The following is a 23,780-nucleotide window of genomic DNA, read 5'->3' on the forward strand; positions in this document are numbered from 1 at the left end:
TTAGGGAGAGTGGTTCTTCAAAGTTGCTCGCTGATCATTGATTATGCTCAACCAGTAAAAAGATTGCTAAGCAAACGCCATTCCTGCATATTCAGTGACAAGAACGGTCTGGATAAAGCCAAGCAAGTTTTGTCTTCTTTAAAAGCTTGATGAAGGCAAACTAAAAAAACCTTATACAGGGGTATCTCGACCTGTTCTTTCATCCAATGTGATCCTTTTTTCCTCTTCAATCCATTAAGTTAGTAATAGAGTCAGGGTTGTTAAACATTATCAGATATTATTTGAAGTTACTTCATGGCTACCTACAAAATTCACTTTAAAAACGGGACTATAACAAGCATTTCCCCTCCAAATCAAACTGTATTCTGAGTCCAGCTATATTCTCTGCGAAGCCCAAGTTTAAATAGTTGCATGGTTAGTTTGCAATGCCAAATGGGAACTTGGCTGAAGCGGAATCGAATAGCGAAAATGATCCGTGTATCCAAAAACCTGTCCTGACCAGCTGGCAGTTTCATACGTCCAGGGTTCAAGAACAATGATAAAATCCTGGCTTGTTTAGGCGCGTGATCCAACACTGCTGCCAACTGCACGGTGAAATTTCCCATTAGCCAAGACTATAAACCCGAAAAATACGCGTTAGAGTAAAGTGAGCGTCCTGCAATGAAATCACGTCGGTGGTCTAATTGTCTGGCTACGGAGTGTTCATCACATTGTTTAGCTTAAGTCATATTGCCTATACGTGATTTTTCTGGGTTTCAACATGCATACCATCATCAGGAAGGACGGACACTATCCTTATTGCATGGTTATTGAATGTTCACGGGGAGGCAAATAAAGTGACACAACCAGCCCGTCAGCACTTTGTTGAGGCCAGCAGCGCTATAGTTGATTGCACACAAAGTTGCTCACAGTCGATTACACGATAGAACGTGATTGTTCAATGGAGAAGGGTAGAAGACAATTCATGTGTGAAACATGAACTGAGATTCCGCTAGTAAACTCGTAACATTCCCATAAGCTTATTTGTATTTCATACCCTATTTCCTGTAAAGCGACACTGATAATGCAGTCCAACTGGTTGGTACCAGTACGAATATAATCAGACCTGGTTTCTCTTCCCGAAATTCAACTTAAATACTGAGTAAACTCCGCACATTCGTCATTCTTTATGTCATCAACTTAGATCTTTTTCTGGTTCATTAGTCTCCGCAGCTTCACTGCCTGGAAGCTATGGGTGTATATAGGACTCTGAGATTGAATCTGAGCGCACACCATTACGTCTCAAAGATTTGAAGTGGTTTTTCATGTACCGGTTGCGATTTATGCATTCTGCGAGGAAATCCAAACACTTACTTCGTACAGCAATTCTTTTTCTAAGCATACTAGTGGCGGACAATAGTTGGGGACGTCGTAGATGTTGGCGAAAATCAGATGTTGCACCCTTCAGTAACACTCTACGGAATATTAAAAAAGAGCTGTAAACCCTCCCACCTCTCCAAAGTACGGGACGGAAACAGAACACACATAGCCAATCTGAGTGATTCACTGGAAGAAGCCCGCTTGTGATACCACCCAATGGGTCGAGCACGCTAGGTTCACAGTGACAGATGTATAAGAAGAATCAAGATAGATGGAAATAAGTTCGGATGAATCCTCAGTATCAGAGGACTAGAAAGCATGGACAGAGCCACTAATGAAACGTGACAAGAAGCTGCATATTCTTGCTGAGTTTATGACCGCCACATTCCAAACATTCCTCCATCTTCTCCGTAAAGGTAGTTGCTCCTCCACGGAGCCATTATCTTGACGCTTTTCACCTAACCCGTGAAAACGTCCGTTTGCAAATTCCAAGCACAATAAAGACATTTGTCCTTTAAAAGGTTAATTTCCAGCCCCTGGATGCTGAAGATAAGTTTTCGATTGTCCGTCTTGGTAATAGCAACAGAAAGTGATATTTGATTTATCGTCATTTGAGTGTCAGTCATTCATACGATCTTGATGGTGATGACGTGAGATTAATCCGTACAAAGTGAACTTGGAGTTGTGTGCACACATAACGCCTAGGGGAGGAAACAAAAGTAACTACCTCACAGGCTGACTCAACGTGGAGTGTTGAGTTGATTGGAGACGATCTGTCTCGTCTGGGCAGATCACCAACATGGGAGACCGGTACCTTGAGACACTTCTTTGTTATTCTCTGGAGGCCTCTGTTCATCAACAGAAACTTTTCAAAGATAGTTGATCCTGGTCCTTCGGTGATGGAAGAGGAACTTTGTACTTCTGAATGAGATAAGTTGTGAACTACCATCTCTTTACTTGATGGATCATATTCTTTTCGGGAGTTGCTAAGTGAATACAGGAAAGGGTCCTTAGAGTCCAATCCAACAAATTACTTTTAGGTGGTCAGAAAAATACGGAGCTTATCCTTCTTGTGTAATCTACGGCACTACGCAGCATCTTCGCTAGCCACTCGTGAAGTACTGTGGTCACCCGGTGCGCACGAATCACATCAGCAGAGGCTTTCGTATCGTACAGTGCAAAGGATAACTCATTCTTTTCTAAAGGCTACAGAAAAGAAGACAAAACAACCTGGATTTTAGATGTAACTCTTCAAGGCAACTACATGATGAATACACTAATCGTTCGCTCTAATTGATCTCAAGTTGCTTTAAAAACGTGGTTCGGTCTAGTAAAATTTATACCGACCAGAAACATGACAAAAATCGACATGCAAAAAAACAAGCATTACCAAAATGGAACAAAAATGAGTTGACGAATATGTTTTTGGCAAGGTCTTTCCAACTCATACATTAGTTAGCACGATCGAATAGGCAAAGTGGATATGAAAGAGGGGACCAAGTGGGAGATGACCTTGGCTATCTGTCAAGAAACAATTAGTCCATGTCACCAAAAGCCAAAAATGACCTGCGGATATCAGTGCAGGCTGTACTTTGGTTGTGGATGTATGTGGGGGGATAATCTGGACTAGCTGTTAAACAAAACGCCTTTTCTAACAGAGAAACGGACCACGGCGTCAGATGAACATCATTGCGATTGTGCAGTATGTTACACATTTAATGTGCATCGCGAGAGGAGTGGCAACTAAAAGTTGCTTACTTCCATACTGTTGCAAAAGTAGTTAATAGTTGCAAGCGAGGGGACTTAAGTAAACACTGGATTCATAGCGGATGTACCCATATACACATCTTCGAAATCTAGGTCCTTGTTTGGATCCACGAAAAAGAACGTACCGCACAAGCTGTTCTGGTTACACTGGTCGACATGCTAGCAGCATTTCGATGAGCCCCGACGTGACTCTGGCAAGTCGAGAGCAAAATATTTGGAATCGGCATCAGATGGTAGGTCGGTTCACAAACTTTGGACAAATCGTGTGAGCGAGGTGTTGCTGAACCTTTATTTTTGAGTATTTTACGAGTTGTTTTAAGTGTTAGGTCACCTTTCTTTCGATAGACGCTGTGTCCCTACCACTCACCGTCTGATAGAACTTCGTTGTCAGCCATACACTTGTTCACCATCATTTGCATCCATGATGATCATTGCGGTTTAGTTTTTTTGAAGCAGCTGGTCAGGATTTCTTTTCGGCACGTAGCCAACTTAATGAATCCACCGATTTGTTTGTCACCATATACTGAAGGTAGGCTTTGCAACTTTCCTCCCTTTCTGTAGAAACTTGTGAAGTGAAATTCTTATTGTCAGATGACTGAGAACAATTTGCAGCAAAAAATTATTGTCGGATGGACGGAGATAGTAATCGATCCCACAGCATGCAGTTTTATAGGCGAAAACACCTGAAATTTTGGGTATATCTATTCTCTTTCTTATTGTCGGATGGACGGAGATAGCAATCGATCCTACAGCATGCGGTTTTATAGGCGAAAACACCTGAAATTTTGAAATGATATCTAGCTGCTTATTGCGACATATTTGAAAAACACTTGAAGCAAAAAGTGTACATCTTGTCTTGAGTTTTACCATTGCTATTTCTCGCAGTCAAGATAAGCGTCTACCTGTTAACAAGGTTATCATACTGCCACGTTTTTTATGATAGTTACTGCATCTTCAACACCTCGGTCGTTTTTGTCGTGCATTCTATACTAGAGTTAACTGTGTGCAAATCGCATACTAAGCTTTATGGAACCGTTGCGTTTACGACAAAGTGAGGTTGCTAAATCATTCTGCACAATTGATATTGACGTCTTCCAAATAATCACGAAAGTGCACTTGCGCATTTCATCGACATTAATGTGCGCGCATCAACCAGATGGCTAGATTGCACTAGCAGGAAGTTTGTGGTCATTATAAATTGCTCACAGGCACCAGTCGCCCTTGCAAAGAAACATGAAGCTGGTCGCAATCCTTTTGGTGGTCTTGCTGCCTGCCGTGCTTGGTGACGGCTACTACGGCCCACACAGTCGTGGACATGGTCGCTTCTACAGAGGTGCCTATGGAGATCACACCGGTGGGCAAACTGCCGCCTCTGAGTATGACCTCAGGGGACGTTTGAGCCAGCGTGGAGAATCCAGCTACAGCGGAGAGTGGGACGCTCATGCACGTGAAGATGACAAAGACTTCTACGAAATGGGAGGACGATATGCTGTCTATGGCAAGGCGTCAGATGACACTGACTATGGTCTCAACGCCTACCTGAAGGCCAAGGGTAGATTTTACGGTCACGGAAATGAAGAACAAGGCAGCAAGTTTGAACAGTTCACCAAATTCCGTCGTGGTGGGGGACACGATAGCTATGGCAAGAAGAAGCACTACAACGACTACGACAGTTATGGTCAAATGAAGAAATATGGCAACCGCGATGTTTCCAGCAAGTTTGAACTGTACGGGAAACTGAAGGCCAAGGGGAAATTCGATGCCTACGGTAAGAGCGACGTTGCTAGTGAATTCGACAAATACGGCAAATACGGACAATCTGGCAGCAGCAAAGATTACGCTGACCGCGATTCCTACGGCAAACTCAGTGGCTATGGCAAGTACAAAGCCTACGGGAAACTGAGCGGCTATGGTTCCAAGGATGATTACTCGAAATACGGCCGCCACGCTGACTATGATGAGCTTGGATACTAGACTCCGTTAGCGGTTGTCATGTTGTAATACATTAGTGGTAAATAAATCCATACTTAATATTCGAATGTTTTAATCTGTCAAAATGTTTCACCTAAAACGTGGTGACAATATATCAGCACTCAAGAAATAGCAGTCGCCGCTAACTGGTAGACCGAATTCGTAGTGAAATCCAAATGCTTGCGCATTTATGTGTAATTGCATTTTTGACCGGATAAGTACAACAGTTATTTAAATCAGTGAGAGCGGAACAAACTAATACAAACCCGTTCCAGTGCAGATTTTCTGGCTTACTTCATTATCGTTAGCCCAAAATGCAAGAAGCTCAACTACTGATCAGGAGACGCATTCTAAATCGAAGTTTGAAAAAATTTCTGTTCTCTATCGCCCTGCATTTTCGAAAATTTCCCCCATTTGTGACGTTATGCTGTTTTTAGCCGGTCCAATCAGCATGCCCATGACAGCATCTTCTCTATTGTTAACTTCCCATCGCTTTCGAAATCGTTCGTAATGTTGTTACTTGTTACTCTACTCTCTCGGCATGTGATTCTCATAGGGGTGGGGGGATACCAAAATGTTGACTTTTGGAAATTCTCTCGGTACTTCCGTATTTTCCTAATCTCATAATATTTCAAAAATGAAGATGACTGGTGTATCATAAGAATTTAAACGTGGTGCGAAAAAAGTGACTGGCTGCATTTACTAATCGGTGAACCAAATTGAGAAGTTTTTCCTCCTTAGTTTGAATGGATTATTGAGCACGATTTTGTAATGTCATTATCACCCGATTATGTATTTGACTCAACCCTGCTGAAAGAAGTGAGCCAGAGACTGCTGGATGGATCCGACTTACAGGCCTAAGGAATCAATCTGCTTCAATTCTTTATTATCAGCGTAAGTAGTTAAAAAATGTTTGGTGTTACAGCGAACAGCCTATTCGTCTTCAGTGAAACGGGTGTTCTGTAAAGTCACTTTGGGAACTTAAGCCACAGAGAACAGAAGTTTAGCGCAGACGTTTTGGAAATACAACTTTGAAGACCTCGTGGTTCGAGCTAAAAAAAACTTAAAAGTGTACCCGAAGCACCAAATTCTCGCTTTGCTGACGGCTGGCTATCAGCCGCGCTCCAAAATTCATGGAATTCACTTTCCCGTGTGCTTTTCCACAAATCTATCTAATGCATTGGGAGTTAATGTGTTTTAACGCCACCAGTGGGCCTCAAGTTTTCGTGACAAGCAAGAAGCTAATATCATCCAGATGTCTAATAGGCATTAATGAGCACTGATTACTGATAGAAGTGGAATTTGAAAGTGCAAACTCCGCGCACGAGTAGGTACACCGGTACAGCTGAAACACCAATTCAGACTTAATGCAAATCCCGGACTGGTAGCTTTGAGACAGACAATAAATAAACGATCCCTTCCTTCTTATGCCATAAAGTTTGCTCTTCATAACTCCAAGTCACCCTAGTTAAACTGGATGAACTGAGCAGGCGGACTCGTTGCTGAAAACATGACGCTGTGATAAAAGTACATGGTGGCTCTAATGATGAATTAAAGGGGCCAGAGAGAGTTTTCTTCGGTTGTGTTTTCAGAGTATTACACGGTGAATAAACCGGCTTTACTATATCTCATCTTTAGGGCTTTTCTTGCTTGGAAGCTTTTTATAACAGAAAAAACTATTGGTGAATGAAAGCAGATGCTACTGCGTAAAAATTGACGAAGATAGATGGATAATTTTCTGTGTGTATTGCTGATGACATCCAAGATATGCTATTTGTGAAGAGACGTTCTACACTACTTCATACATATGGGTCACCGGTCTTCATACACCATTGCTCATTGAGTCCAGCTAAACGATTGATTTGAGTCTTTGCTCGCATTCTTCGGGCATCTATGTGGTGCTTTAGATACTAGCATCTCTTTCTGGCCACACGAATGAGCAGTTAGAGAGAAATACTCTATTTAGGTCCAAAGATATCGGGGTTAAATCGCTCAGAATAAATTACTTTGAAGTCATTGACACAAAAATAACCTTCTGGGGATTACAAGGAGCTCATCACTACTAAAGAAACAATCCATCATTTCCCGATTAGCTTATGTCGTCCACCCAAATTTATTAGCAAGCAAAACAGATACAAACAAGCTAAACGTTAGGAGAATTCACACAATAAGTTATGGCATTTCGTTGCATCTGCTGACAGAGTACAATAATCAAACCTCAGGGACTCTCCAACAGTTATGAATCGAACAAAGCTTCGTAAGAAACCCCAATACGTCTGTTTAGTAACGGTCATACTGAACAACCATGGACTTGTAAATAAAAACAGAGCTGCCTTCGGAATTTAAGTTCCAACATTTTGATTTAATCTCCCCATCCTATTTGTCAAAACTATTCCCCATTCAATGTAGACAGACATGAACTGATGTGAGGATATGTGGTTCTGCTGGAGGACTTGTCAGCTGCTGCTCTTTCATCTCAGTATCATCTGGTTTCTCCATTTCAGTATTGGCCGCGCTATTGTACACTGCTTCAGTAATTGCACACGGGTGCTGAAAAGGCCTTGCGCTTGTCCAGACTTTTGAGTTTACTGTTTGAACAATATTATATTGGTCGCGCTATTGTACACTATTTCAGTAATTGCACACGGGTCCTTTTTGCTGAGAAGGCCTTGCGCTTGTCCCGACTTTTGAGTTTACTGTTTGAACAATATTGGCTACCACCAACCTCCAAGGTGAACCAAAACTAACTGTGAACATTTGACTTATCTTCACACCACCTAATTAATAATATTCCGCCTGCGGGAGGTTTGAATAACATTATGGATTCCTTAGGGTCGTTACCCTCTACATCCAAATTGTACAGTCCACTAGTTGGTAGAATGCAGCTTTTTATGGGAATGAGTGACGTTATATGCTTGAATGTGCACACTTGAATATTTAGGGCTGATTTCTGACGCCAGACACTACAACCGTCCTAGTTTTGTCGCAACTAACCAAGTTGAACGCCTCTGAAGCACTGTGAATATTTCTCTGAGGTTAGGGGATAAGCAACAATCTTTGCAAACACAAAGGAGGCAGAATTTTGTTAGCCGAAGCTCTTCAAGCATGTTGGAAGATTTCACCAATTCTTACAACAATCAATGGCAACAGAACAGTTGGCAGATCCACACAGGATTTCTCAACGTTAAACCTAGCTGCTCCAGTCAATTACAATTGAAATGTGATCCACAGCCTCCTAGTATCATTACACACCACTCGAGAATGCACGGAAATGACAACAGTAAGTTGAAACTCAGCATCTGTGGTACTCTGTGGAAATGCTGGGCCTTAATTGGTGACATTATATCCTATTATGTAGTATATGCATTATAGAGGAGCGAGAAGGCTCAAGTAATTACACTGCGAATTCACTGACTGGGAAGTCCGTGGTTCGAACCCGACCTCTACCTCTCGACTTCCCCTGTCTAGGCTTGGGCAACTTGACGGTATCTCAGGCTTGGTGTCTTATTCGGGTGGCATAGCAGCTAGATATTTGAAGGGTGTTACAGCTGATCGATACATTGTATAATGTATATTACATATATATATATATATATATTATAGCATATTTCAAATACCTACGTTCATGACACACAAGCTTTCATAAACTTTCCGCAGTTCAATGGTCTCACAGTGCAGTGACATACCAGTCAACATGAAAACATTTGATAGCAAATGAATAGCAGTTATATTTCTGGTCGTAGTGCTAGTTTGGAAAATTGAGAGATACTTGTAAACCAAAGCAAAAACATCAGCCATCCGAATTAGCGATAAAGCGGCGTTGCGTGCGGCTCTAAGATTCTGTATGGCCGCGAAAGTGTCCACAGAAAGCGCTATAATGGCGAGTAGCAAGGATTGTAACTCTTCCCTATCATTCGTAGCACGTTACCGCCTGGACGGTTTGGAATCATGACAGAAATACCAGGCATGCTCGCGTTGGCCGCACTGGAAACACTTAGCATCTCGAGGAAGACTGGTGAATCAGTAATGGTGCATGTCAGGTGGTACCTTAGACCGAAAACTTCCTGAAAATGAGGGCACGATTCTGGCTTATTTTTTGGTCAATCCTTAGAGACCTTCAGAAGCATGCAGAAACATGCACATCTGACCGTATTTACCACATCAGCAACAAGACCAAAGCGTTCAAGAAAGTGTCAACATTTTTGGACATCCTTTTAACGCACAATTCAATCTCAAGTCCGTTTGTTTTCTCTCTTGGCTCAACACCTTTTTGGCTTTCCTGGGAATATGTGTATGCTGGTTGTGTTGGTTTGGGTGTTGGTTGCACAATTTTAACAACTCGTTCAACTGTTTTGCAATTATACAGATATGGTGGGCGTACTGCCCTCTGAACATACGTCACATATGATGAGTAATTTGAGAATATTGCTTTATTTACTTCACTCACTTATTGGGCTCATTTGCAGGAAAATTCCTAAATATTCTCATACTACCGACAAATTATAAGTAGCCCAGCGAAAGAATAATCTCACAAGGTGAGTGGAACTTCCGTTTGAGATGTCATCACTCGAGGACACAGCTAGCACTTACTCACGTAATGTGAACACCCTGAGTGTCGCTAGATAATCTCCTCGTGCGAGTTAATCAAACTGCTGGAATGCTGCTTGTGACCGAACGGTTAGTTATTCACTCTATCATCCGGTAGGTCTTGGGTTAAAAACTCCTCTCAGTTTCGTAAGATGTGCACAACCAGTAGAGATAAAACAGCTCTGCAAAGCTCCTCCATTTTTAGGCTAAATAAGGTACACTTAGAGAGCGAAATCTCAATTGGGACTTCCCAGCTCTTCTGACACTGCCAACAAGAATATCACCAGTTTGAATTTCCGGCGCCCGCTTCATCTATTCTTAAAAACTGCAAACATTTACGTTCTATGGTTAGAGCGTTCAGTAATGCCCGCTATGCCCCAAATTTTTTACGGCTAAATGCCGCTTTCTGATTTGTTCGTTATCAACTGGGTAATCCATCATATCCATGAAAGCTCGGTGAAATGCAACTAAGATGCACCTACGTGCGCTCTGGAAGCAGGAATTCCTCGTTGCCTGGAGAAGAATCTCCAAGAAGTTGCCACTGGTGTTGAAATAATTGAATAAGTCGGACATTCAGTCTTGGAGGCTGTTAATCCATATACTGTTCGATTTTCTGGTCGCCACAGACATTTTTGACGGCATAACCATTCCCATCCAAAAGGTGAAAGGAACTTATATGTTACTCAACATTTTGAATGATATTGACGAAACGTCAAAACTTCTGTCGCCGCTTTTGAGCTTCGAACTTCGGTCGTCTCCTATCGTAGCACACCCCTGTTCAAATTTGTTTTGCTTGTTATGCACATAAAGTGTGAAATTAGTTTATTTTAACACATCGTCCAAAACCTTTTATGCCCAGAATATTGTTCCCGATGTTTCAAGCCAAACCTGCTCAGGACATGTGTTCTGCTAAGGGCTCGCTAGACCATGGCAACTATCCGGCAAGCTGAAACAGGTTTGTTTGTTGAGAATGATGTGCGCTATTGTTTTTGGAAACAAGGGATAAAAGAATTTGTCCGCAAATTGTCCAAACGATAAATCGCCATAGCTGATATTCACTGTGGGGTCAGGAATCGTTCACAAGAATCTCTACGTCGAATTCCCAGAAACTTCTCAAAGAGCGATTACACCCATCCAGATACCAATCCAAATGGAAAAAGTCAACTTCTGTTGCTCAGGAGAAGCCCAACTTGGCTGCAAAGCTGTATGTTTTACCAAACCCAAAACCTGTACCTGCATTTATTTAGTGTTATTCATCACCGCAAAGAGCACGCGAAGTCAATAAAAATATGTGCATGCCAAACGGAAGTTGGCGTCTCTTTCGTATGTTCCTGTCGTAGTGAGTAAACATTGGCAAAAGGGACACCAAGCTAAGCATAATCATAGCGTTCCGGGACGTAACGAACACAGCTCGTATATGTCATCATCATCTTTTTTGAGGAAAGCTTATGGCCGTGTCATATTCTGTCTTTCCACTGTTCCCTACTACCACTATATGTTTCGACTGCCGTTTCCATATGTATGGCGTTGCTGTTGCATCACGGAAGCCGGTAGTAGTATCTGAACATGCCTTACAGCAACCTATCAGCAGCAGAATGTGTTCAGGATTGTTCATCCTTATTTTCTTGGAGGCCAAGACAAGTCTTTTTAAAACACTGGCCATTGCTGCTCCCAATTCAGAACCGCCATTTAAGGTTGCCAGTATTCGTTTTGCATTTGAAGACGAGTTTTGCTTAGTCTTCCCGTCGATTCTGTGACCAATATTCAGTTGCAAGCACCACCTCACCACAGATCATTCTGCTGAATACAACCAGGCGTTGCTACAATTTCCTTCCACACAATGACACTATGGACATTCATAAACTGACGATGGTGCTTCGTTTTTGATTTGGAAGGAAACCTCCAGCCAGAGCCACATGTTTTCATGTTCTTTGTCAGCGTTCGTTTAAACACGGCAGTTCAATTTTTACGTTTTTTTCTGTTTGCACAAGATTTCATTGCTGCTGCTGCCAAAACTAGATTGTGTTCTGTTCTCTTTGTTAAGTCCACATGGCCTGGTGTCTCGAGGGGGCTGTCACGTTTGCAATGACATGGGTGTATCCGATGTTGAACGCATGTGTGCTAGACGCAATGTTGACTACATCAAGGCAGAGGTGAGCGATACTGGTGTTGTAGCTAAAACGGGTCCGCTGGATGCGGTACTCTATCCTCCGGCTGCTGTCGTATATCGAGGCAGCAGCTAACGTCACCGAGGAGCCATAGCCCACCTGGAGTATTCAGGTTCACCAACCGATGACCCAACTGGCTCAGAAGTTACCAACGTATTCCTGAGCGACAAGGGAAGTGTTTGTGATACTAGTGGCTCTGATTATGGCCACAATGCACCAGGACATGTGTGGAGCAGCTGCTGTTGCAGGATCTTTTAAAACACCCGCATTGCTGAAGCCTGAAAAACTACTGCTTCATGGCAACCTGGCAATAGTCGGGAACATTATCGGTTCGAATGCTTATGTTGGCGACGAAATCATAGCTTCAGGTGCTGGACTATGCCTATTTGTGAACAACACTGATGCCTATCCTTTTAAACCCGTACGTCACTTTCGTAGTCGCTCTCACACTTTTGACATCAAGGGTTCCAGGAGTATCCAGTGTGAAATTTTTGTACGACCCTCTCCAGCTCTTTGTACATTTTTACTACATAAATTAATTTTTGTGCATCCAGAAATTTCCATGTCGGATTCTTTTGATTTATAACAACAATCCAAACGGTCTCTCGTGAGATAGACATATCAAACAATGATCAAGTTTCTCCCTTCGGTTTCTTTTCCTTTCAGTAAACCGTATGTGGCGTTAGTCAATAAATTGTTTTTTACAAGTCTTTTACTTGGACTAATACCGTAAGTAAAATGGAAGCAAAAGAGTTGAGTATCCCAGTAGCTTAGCAGTACTTTGCGGTGGAAAACCTAAATAATTTTCTGTCACCCTAATGGGTCCCTCTTCTCTGGGGGTGGGAATAGCATACATCCACAAAGCCCTTTAAATACGTGTCACGTCAAGGAGATCAAGTACAAGCGACTATTCAGTTCAACAAACAATGTCTTTGTCCCCAGCTTCGAAGTTTTGTAAGACTGATAAAATCAAGCGACCTGGTATTTACATTTCGTTTGGTTTTTTCATATTTTGACTAAGGGAAATTTCCAAGACAGTATGTTCGATGACTCATCCGCAACTTGAAATCTAGGAATTTTCCCCTAGGTTGGAATTCACTTATATGTTTGTTGACTTAAGCCACTTTCGGAATTGGTTTCAACTTCATTGATTGCGGTCATCAAATCTTGATGCGGTCCCGTTAAACTTTATAACACAGGTTGATGATACTATATATTTAATTCACTTTTCCGAAGATTCTGTCCATGATAGTGATGCAGGGCACTGAGATCAATATTTTACGGTCGAGCAGACCCTATTTGAGGAAGTTTCCAAGTGGGCTCTATTCCCACCTCAGTGCTGATTGATTTCAAGAAAGGCAACCCACCTGGGCTGTGAGGTCCTGTACAAGAGGAAACTCGTGGAAAATGTCCCGATAACACTCTGCTGCAAATTTTAAAACACATATATACAGTTGAATCCGACACTTTTGAAATTGTTAAATTCGGAGCATTTTCGATTGCGTCTGAGTTCCAGTCAGCTGCACAGTAGATACTGAACGAACTCGCTACATTTCTGGAGTGAGGCATTCAAACGGAGCCCAGAACTGACTGTAGGTGGCCTATAAACTCCCTTATGCATAGATTTGGTTTGATTTGCTGTAACAGCCAGCGAGTTACGAGGGAGCTTGTCTGTGAAAATGATATAAAGAATTCAAAATACTACGTTCAAAGGAAATGCTACTCAAGCGTGAAAAAGATGAAGGATGTTGTCTTAATTGAGAATGGTTTTCAGTGCCTCACTTCCGTGGGCAGATCATCCACTACAAAACCGTATGGTGTCGGACTACAATGCGAGGTTCATGTGGCAAAGCATCTGACGTATTTCCTACGCCCGCTCTTAGACTGAGCACACCTAGTTGCAGAGTTTTTTCTGACATTTCTAGCGATTTAAATTCTCAACATTCCTTTGGCACATATTTTCACGCATATTATAGTAGAGAAGACGACAACTTGGCCAAGGGGGGTTGCATTCGAACACAGGGCTTCCACAAATACGAGTGTTTTTGAGGGAGCATATCTAACCATTTCTAGTATTCCGGTGAACTAGGTTCTACCGTATAGGCTGCTACCGGTCCTACGGATTGGGGTCGTTCCATAAATCTTTTGCACGGCTTTCCTCTCGAACATAACAGCGTTCACCCCGTAGTTATTATATTATGTTTTTCTCGAGTTTGAGCATCCACTCTAAGACTGTCAGAAGTCTGAGGTCTTTATTACTCGTGAAATTCTCCCGGAAAAGTCCCCGCAAGTCACTGGGCTACCAAATGAAAAGTAGACGGGATTGGAGTCGTGTTCATTTTCATTCTGGTTGGCTCACCGATTCGAAGAGGGGAAGTTTTTTGATGAGAGAGCCGTTGGGCAAACAAGTATGAAGGGACACCGCCCTCATTTCGAAACTACGCGGGGGTGCTGAAGTCACCCATAACAGTAGGTCTATCTGTTGTACAGTTTACATGATCGAAACATTATCAGTGTCCACCGTTCTTCTCTGGGCTAGGGAGGAGTGTGGAGGATAACAAATTTGAACCTATGTCTGACCATTGTGTAAGACAGTATCATTGAGGATTTCCAAGTGCGGACTGTAAAGGCACTTATCCTTGATTAGAATGTGCTGATCGATTGTCACAAGTGATGGTATCTAGTGTAAAATGAAATAAGAAACAATCTGCGATTAAGGCCGTACCTAAACCATCTGAGTCAACAGCATCGGAAAGCTTGCTGTGGAACTTACACCATCTCTCACATAAACCAAGCCGCCCTCAATGTAAGCCCATTGCCATGATCGGAAAGACAGCAAAGGATCGACTGAGTTGATCGACTGAGATGATAGAAAGCACGCATAATGGTTCCTTGGTAGACAAACTGGAGAAGGGGCGCCAAATTTGAATAGACGCCGGGCTAAAGAGGGATTGGCGGCCACTAGACGCACAATGCTCTTAGCTGCAAAACTTTTGAAATTGGAGTAAAAGTTTTCGCACCAAAATGTTTAAGTTTGTTGACTATGTGCACAAACCAGAAACCATCCTAGTCAGCATCCATATATTTTCAGCCCCCCAATACTTCATTGTCCACTGAAGCAATCCTACCTCTGGCTGAAAGGTCCGATGGAATAATTTCTTAGCATCGCTGGGATTCCTGGATGCCTAAATTTGGCCCAAAATTTTGGACTGGTACTCCGAACTCAGTTGCCAGATTGCTTTAATCCATCTGGGACGCGACGTGGCTTTCGGAAATCTTAGGCCCCATTTAGGCATCCCGGGATCTCAGCGGTGCTAGGAGATAATTCCATCGTACTTTTTTGCCAGAGTTATGATTGCTTCAGCGGGTAATTTGGTGAGCTGAAAAAATACGAACGTAGATATGAATGGCCTTTGGTTTGCAACACGCAACGTAATATAATATTATGACGCTAAACGTTTTACTCAGCCCCTAAAATATTTTTCAGCTAAGAGCATTGTGCGGCTAATGCCCCCCCTTTAAACTGGTGACCACTAAATCATTTCATTCATGCGCTGCATCGGCTTATCCCGTAGAATGCAACCTACAAACTGGCTCCTTCCTTGCGGGCCGAACTGAGCTAGCCCTCATGATCGGCAACTTAGTGGCATTCAAATTGAGGCATAATACTATCCCCAGCTGTCTTTGATCTTGTGGACGTCTAAGCAGGATGGAACAAAGAATTTTCTCGTTTGCTGTCGATTGCAGCCGTTTACTGCAGAGGCCGTACCACCTGACTTTGGTATTTAAGATTTCTTGAGTGCATGTTCCATTATATCCACGGTCGAGCGTCCTAACAATGGTGGCCAAATTGCTACTGCTCAAGCCGGGAAGTTGGGTTATGGGGCAGCAACGTGTTACTGATACATTATGGGGCAACGCTGCAGCCGATCATTGTAGGCTAGCATTCCGTAAGACTTCCATCAGTCGTATAGAAAGCTAAAGGTATAAATCTGAAGTGGTTAGGAAAAACAAATAGTGTAGGAATACTCATATTGCGGTCCTCGCAAGTGAATCCGTGAATCCTTGAATCGGTCTTGTAAGTGTTGTCGATTTCGTTTTGTTTTGTTCCAAAAAGGCGGAGAATACTTCCTGGTCTGGAGAGGATTTTGAACCCTGTTTGTGTGGACACGAGAACTGGCGACAGTTTTCAATGTCCCTTGATGAATCCACTTTTCACAGATTTTTGGATCTATACAAAGAATCTAGGCTTTTTGCCTGTGTTGGGTTTGCACTTGTCTCTCATCGTCTTCCGTTCACCTGAAAGGCACAAGCGCAAAAAGAGTATAACACTGCACTTTAAGTTATCAGCTAGGGTATTAAGATTGCCAGCTGGAACACTCACGCAAAACTGTGACTAGGACTGCTTCGCACCAGGTACTTGATCAGAAGCAAGCAACCACCCGAAATGAAAAGAATTGTTGCGCTGAGTTTGGAAACCTTCCCAAGGTGTCCTGCCCTAAAAGTTGCGGCAACCGCGTAGAATCTTTGAAACGAATCTTGTTCAAACGGGGCACAAATAAATATTAGGTCTCTCTGTATAAGAAGATTCCACTGAGGAAAAAGGCCAAGCATCGCAGAACGCGTTTCATAATCCTGTCCCGAAAATCACTGTAGCTTGCTGTGAACCGGTCGTAATTACAGCTGCCCCTCTAAATGCTGAGACTGAGCTGTCATCCCCTAAAGTTCAATGCTGCGTCACTGATCCTCTCCCTGATCTTTCTGGAATCGCTCCACGCCAAAGCTCGCCCTACCGTGATGGCACACAAACCAGTATAACGGCCTCTATCCCCGCATCGTCTCCTCATGATCATGATCCCCCACTTCCACACATGGACACCTGCCTATGCCACCTACGACCTCAATCGCACCAACGAAATTCACAGCTGGGACGATGGATGCAGTACCTCACTGGACACTACCCAGTGCTGCAGTTCAAGATAAGAACGTAGTCTTTCGCTTCAGACCTCTTGGCCCAAAGACAATTCGCTCCTCTCCACCAAAGCTCATCCTCTGGCTCAAACTCCTGCTTTCAAAGCATGGCATCGTAGCTCCCGCCAGTTCAAACTCTTCGTATTCCCACTCTGCTTTTCGTCTTCGAAACCGACCATACCCTGAGTGTCACATAAATAAAACGGTGACCCTCCACCCCATGCTAACCTTGTCCTTGACAGAGCCTATAACCTAAAAACACAGTTACCTAGCCATAGTCCTCGTCAAGCTATGCCCATGACCACCTGCATGCTACCCACGTAAGATCCCTATTTAGAGGACGCCTACACCGCTACCTACCCTGCCTTCTCCGAAGACACGCGTAGCTCCCCCTCTACAAACTTTGAAAAACACATCAAGTTATACAAACCACGTGCATGGAAGAAACTCGTATCCACGACGAGCAGTGACCAACTCTGATCCCCATCCGCTTCCGCTACCCTACCCACCAACTCTCACCCCACTTGAACACCATTTTGGGCAGCCACCCATCGCTCCACAACCACCACCCATTTTTGCATCCTTCCCCGCCCTGCACACGACGATGCGTGAGGCGACACGGCCGACAACTCTGTATTCAACTGCATGCCAAAATCACTCCGTCTCCTATCTGAGCCTGACACAGCACCTACTGTCGTCGGTTCAGACCCATTTAACAGACTGTTTACCCGTCTACTACCAGCATCAAATGCTCTTCCATGGACTCTTATTCCTGCTTCATGCCACTCCACCTCCAGGTACCAAGTTCCTCCAGTTTCATCTTTCATTCCGGTTTCACCAACTCATCCTTGTTGATTGTATGCATGGCAGTTGAACAAACTGTCTGATCACAGGAATGCGAAGTGAATGGTGATGATCGAAGATAGGTTGTCGCAGGCTTTCAGCTGGATTCACAGAACAGTCTAGTGTGGAACTGGTACCATCGCAGGAAGTGCGGTGCCGAAATGCCGCTGGGACCTGAGTTCCAAACGGCCTTTAGTCTGACTGTCACTGTAGAAACTGAAGTATTTTCTGGATGAGACGATTAGCGCATTTCACCAATTCTCAGTCGTTTTGCTATAAATGGCACTGAGATACCACTTTACCTCTAAACTATACTCAAGGGGTCAAAGCCTGTGTAGTTTGTGAGATGGGATACATCATTGAATTTAATCCCAATGAACCTCATGGAGCAGCTCCGCTTCTTGGCCAGTTGGAGGCTTTCACCAGACGCACTACAAACATCCCACTGACGCCCTTCCAACTACGTTCCAGGATTGTTTTGAAAACAGTGTGGTCAGAATTTGTATCTTGTTGTAGGGTGCACAGTGTAACGTTGATACAGTGTGTCTAATTTTCCTCGTTTTGAAAGATTCTGCCCCGGAAATGATGCACGGGTCTCATGTCCACGTTCTTTTGTGGAGACGTTGTCTATGCAAGTTCTTTAATTTGCCTCCGTGACATTCCACCTTGTGAACCTTCCGGCTGTATTTCCCACACCTGCAGCCAAGGTAGGGATGATAGCGTGGAAAGTGCGATTCGGTTACCCCCTAGGATTTAATGTTCATATGACATGTATACAAGAGGCGCGGGGCTGGTCAGTCACCAGCTGTGAGTTTGCTGAGGTGCTTTTTGGCAAGTCTCTAGAGCCCTGACTCTGAATTCTGTCAAGTTTGATCAAGTAGCCCTGCTCAAACATCACCATCGTGCGGCAATTAAAGATAAGTTACAAAGATGGGATACCTGAATCGATCATTTGTTATGGTGCTGAGCTTGAAAGCTCCCATTCTTTGTTGACAATGCCAGCATAAGTGATGAAATGTAATTCATTCCTCTCGGCAATCCTGAGGCACTGAAAGTTAATACCGAACAAGGAGATTCGCTCACAAAATGTTTGGAAAACGGTGGTATCCATAAAGCTAAGGCCACAATGGAGTTCATGGAACAAAGGAACTGTGAAAGAATCATGCCTTCAGTTTACACAGCAATGTTCTATGGATAATGAAACTGAGCAAATTCGGCTTAAAAACTGCCCTCATACATCGTGCAGCACCTTTCCAATTTTTTTTATAAACCCAACGTCGGAACTGAAAGCACTGATAGAGCTCATAGTAACATCTGTGGCTTGGCTATATTTGTCTCACTCATCCATATTCCGTGCACTGAAGATCCAGTCTGCATCATTCGGGTTTTTTAAAACTCTCTGCTCTGCTCAAATTGACATTTTAGGTTTAGGTTATGACCAAAGACTCTATTCTTGGATTCTTTAGCCGTGCTAAATCTACCTCCGCGCCCGGTCTAACTCGCTACGTAATCACCCGTTCCCACTAGCTCAAATGCTAGCCTCCTGCTGGTAACTTCGGCGGCTAAGTCCTTACCTTAACGAAATTAGGCACCTACTCTCGCCATGGTCGTACACCTCCTGAGCGACTGGCGCTCAATGCAACAAGAAGACACGACCCACAGCAACAATGGTGGTCTCCTGGAACACTATCCGACAGTACTGCGCGCATGCCGATCAGAAGTCCACCAGTAATTATTTGTTGTGCCATAATGCATTCCAAAACTCAGCTAGTCCTTAGTTGCTAGGTAAAGCAACAGAAAAAGCCATCCTTTCATAGATTCACTTGGCCCGCTATCATCCTATTTTAGATGTTTCCACTGGAACCGCATCCCGGAACTCACCAGACCCCACTTCTCTCATCCAATTCCCATTCCGTCCTCATTCCTCCCTATACCCAAGCTTCAAACGTCGGCTCCATACGTGACGCGACGAATAGTCGTCATTCACTTAATCTGTCTGGTCTCCGGCCTATAAGAACACAGCCCTCCAACGGAATCGGAATTACCCGTGAATTTACATTGACCGGATTCTGTCTGTGTCAGCCTCCTCGTCCAACATAGATCAAACTACCACGAACGTGCGTATCCTCTGTCCAATAACGGCAACTTTCACGACAGTCAATGGATTGTCGAGAAACAGAAGCATCTCAGTACAATAATGGCATATCACTGCAATGCCCAGGCTGATGGAAATTGCGAAACGAATTTCCTCCCACCATACCGGATTTATCCTCCACCTTCGCCGTTGCCCAATCTAGCCTCCAACTTCAACAAGAACAATTTTGCCCTCCCCCAACCGCCTGTGCGACGAGTTTGATGCAACTTGCTGATTTAAATTACCCGTTTTCTGCTGCAATTTTGATTTGCCCCTCCGCAAGTTCAATTTCATTTGCGGTGTTCGATTGGCCTTTAAATCATCACTGCCTTCATCGAAACTGTTTTCTCACAATAGCGACACCAGCGTGTCCGCTTAGGTTCACTGTATACGTATTTGAGACAAAGGGTTCTATTTATACATACTTCAAATTCTTCCATATCCGCTTTTGCCTTTCGTGACCCTCGCCAATTTCTCAATCAACCAGCAGCGATTTTCAGTTTTCGTTCATTTCAACCAGGTTCATCGCTGAACCAGTCTTACCTAATGCCCATTGTCCTTGTTCTTTTGGTTCCCACTACTGCGCTGACGTTCCGCTCACTAGGCACTCCTCTTCGGTTGTAACTTCCTCCCCGTTGTGATTTTGCCTGCTGCGCTCAGCTGAAGCAATACGATAATGCTTAAATTGGCGTATTTTCTACAAGCTGGGAGATCACATAATATTATTATTTGTTTTCTGGTGCAGGTGGCTCTGGAAGCGTTCTAAATCATTGAGCTATGCATTGTTTTATCAACGTTCCATTTGACCTGGTCCCATGGTGGGTCTGTAGGCAAATGTTTGGATTTTATTCTCTTCAATATTTGAATCTCAAGGTCAGGTGTTGTTTGCGCGAGATGGCCCAAGTGGTTAGAACGCGAATTTACTGACCGGAAGGTTCGTGGTTCGAATCCGACCTCCGCCACTTGATTTCCCCTGTCTAGGCTTGGGCAACCTGGCAGTATCCCAGCCCTCGTGCCTCCTTCGGGTGGCATGGCAGTTAGGCAACGAAAGAGTGCTACGTCTGAACGCTTCTTTCTTTTCTTTCTTACTATTATCTTATTTGAATCAAAAAATGCTACCAGTCCCATCTTCCTCTAAGCGCTCGCTAGACCCTGATTGCCCGTCAGCCTTCCTGTCATTGCGTCCAAAGAAGCTCCTTGCAGGAAAAAGGCACAACGCTCAACCCCATCACCCCTCAAGGCCGGTCGATAGACTGCCCCAGTTAAATTCAACCTGTTCAGTTGTACTAACCGACATTTCCCTTCCTGCCGCACTTGGCAGTCGTCTTCCCCCCTTTTCGCCAAAAGAATCTCATCAACACACCGGCCTGACAAATCTCAGTGCGCGTGTGCATAAGATGGAGGGCGAACTGATATCCTATCGTATCATGCCACCACCTTCCTGCCTTCTAACCCCTGATGCAATGTGATCCATCAGACCTTGCAAAAGCGTCAGTCTTTATTGACACACTCGCCTCGGAGATTTGTCGGCGTATGGAATGCTGTAAACAGGTCATACTATATAATATTCCCGACCGCATACGGATAGAACGCACAAAACCCGTCATCTAGGCAGCATGTAACATGCATGACAGTCTGTACAGCCCGAAGGTTGCAAAAGTCGAAACCCTCATCGCGTTCCCCAATGCTAATGCGATTCAGAGGTGAAGGCAATGCAACGCGTCTGCTGACAATTCTGGCCCTTCTGTCCTCGACCCAGACATTCCGAACCGTAAAGGTCAAAGATGCTCGCACCAGACTACAAAGAAAGCCCACAAGAAACCTACTCTGCAAACTTCTACAGCCGACTACTGATAAACATCGAAAGAATCCAAATTCTGTTCACCAATCCGTACCAGTAAATGCTCCCAATGTGATTCAGTCGCAGACCACTCATGCTTCTTTCTTTTCTTTCTTACTATTATCTTATTTGAATCAAAAAATGCTACCAGTCCCATCTTCCTCTAAGCGCTCGCTAGACCCTGATTGCCCGTCAGCCTTCCTGTCATTGCGTCCAAAGAAGCTCCTTGCAGGAAAAAGGCACAACGCTCAACCCCATCACCCCTCAAGGCCGGTCGATAGACTGCCCCAGTTAAATTCAACCTGTTCATTCAGTCTAACCGACATTTCCCTTCCTGCCGCACTTGGCAGTCGTCTTCCCCCCTTTTCGCCAAAAGAATCTCATCAACACACCGGCCTGACAAATCTCAGTGCGCGTGTGCATAAGATGGAGGGCGAACTGATATCCTATCGTATCATGCCACCACCTTCCTGCCTTCTAACCCCTGATGCAATGTGATCCATCAGACCTTGCAAAAGCGTCAGTCTTTATTGACACACTCGCCTCGGAGATTAGTCGGCGTATGGAATGCTGTAAACAGGTCATACTATATAATATTCCCGACCGCATACGGATAGAACGCACAAAACCCGTCATCTAGGCAGCATGTAACATGCATGACAGTCTGTACAGCCCGAAGGTTGCAAAAGTCGAAACCCTCATCGCGTTCCCCAATGCTAATGCGATTCAGAGGTGAAGGCAATGCAACGCGTCTGCTGACAATTCTGGCCCTTCTGTCCTCGACCCAGACATTCCGAACCGTAAAGGTCAAAGATGCTCGCACCAGACTACAAAGAAAGCCCACAAGAAACCTACTCTGCAAACTTCTACAGCCGACTACTGATAAACATCGAAAGAATCCAAATTCTGTTCACCAATCCGTACCAGTAAATGCTCCCAATGTGATTCAGTCGCAGACCACTCATGAAACCAACCTCTCGGAAATTTGCGCAAGTCATATCACCGATGAGACATGTGCGCATAGTTATCGGAGAACACCTGATTCAACCAAAGGCTCACCGAATCTGTCAACTGGTCCGGAGTCTTTTACAGCCCCCTCTGTACCGGGCATCAGAGTAGCCTGGTCCAAACCGATCGGAATTGCAGACGCCCCTCCAAATACCGGAGCTAACGCCTTATTCTTTAAAGCTCGACGCCGCAGCACAGATCCCCTTCCTTACCCCCATTACCCTGGAATCGCTCCTCGCACAAGCCCTCCATACCGTGATGTCAACTTGTGGCCCAATGCAACACCGACCCTCGTAAAGGGCCTCCAGAACTGCATCCCTTTTTCATGACGATGAGCCCTCCACTTCTACTTTTGGACACCTGTCTGTGACTCCTCTGACCTCAATTGTACCAAAGAATTCACCGCTGTGATGGTGGATGCCACCATCTCAAAATTTACACCCCTCCAAGTCGCTACGTGTTTGGTCGCCCTCACCACACCGCCTCTTAGCCTACATACAGTGAACTGTCCTGCCTCGGGCAATATAAATATATTGGCAATCTTAGACTGACTTTGATAACTACACTACTCAGTGCGAATACTGTCTTGTTCAACCACCTGGTGTCACCGCCAAAATTGTGGCAGACGTTCATTTTTCCCCTATTAAGGGACTGTATCCTGTCTGATGACCCCTATAACTCTCCAGACCTTAGTGATCTCATCTCATTTCATCTTCCTCCCAAGCTTCGATCCGTGGTAATACACGCTATGGACCACTGTTTGGACGCTGTCCACTCTCCCTGATCTGTGCATTACGAACGAAGGGATCCCAGACCTGAAACAACAACAACAACAACAAATACTACGCGCGAAATTACGTTGGTTTTGCTCACCTTGAGAAATCCCCCGGCAAACGCACAACATCCCGCTGATCACAGGACTGTGCATCTCAGCCTAACTACCTCAATCACGACGTCCGTCTTGGGGCTGTCCAGAAATCGGTGTATTTGAGTGCAGTGACGGTACGGCACTGTGATATCCAGTTTGATAACACACCCGCAATCGTTCACTTCCTACTTTGACCACGCCCTCTCGCTCACTCGTTCCTTTGCCGGCAATCATAATCAGTCTTCGTTTGTCACCAGCCGCCAT

At 44.2% G+C, this 23,780-nt stretch overlaps 2 protein-coding genes across 2 annotated transcripts in view; one reads left to right on the top strand and one right to left on the bottom strand.

The window, feature by feature from the left end:
* Nucleotides 1–23,780, bottom strand: part of T265_06162 (hypothetical protein) — a gene marked incomplete at both ends in the record, with an annotated part of 36,170 nt that extends 12,390 nt beyond the window's left edge. Inside the window, 4 exons of the mRNA XM_009171355.1 lie at nt 2,491–2,565; nt 4,666–5,074; nt 10,167–10,225; nt 23,685–23,780. Coding sequence (XP_009169619.1) covers nt 2,491–2,565; nt 4,666–5,074; nt 10,167–10,225; nt 23,685–23,780 — 639 coding nt within the window. The remainder of the gene's footprint in view (nt 1–2,490; nt 2,566–4,665; nt 5,075–10,166; nt 10,226–23,684) is intronic.
* T265_06163 (hypothetical protein) lies at nt 4,360–5,100 on the top strand (the record flags this gene model as incomplete). The annotated part of the gene is made up of 1 exon (XM_009171356.1): nt 4,360–5,100. One exon carries the CDS (start codon nt 4,360–4,362, stop codon nt 5,098–5,100), a length of 741 nt encoding a protein of 246 aa, XP_009169620.1.

The sequence above is a fragment of the Opisthorchis viverrini genome, assembly GCF_000715545.1.
Source record: "Opisthorchis viverrini unplaced genomic scaffold opera_v5_122, whole genome shotgun sequence".
Taxonomy (NCBI): Eukaryota; Metazoa; Platyhelminthes; class Trematoda; order Opisthorchiida; family Opisthorchiidae; genus Opisthorchis; species Opisthorchis viverrini.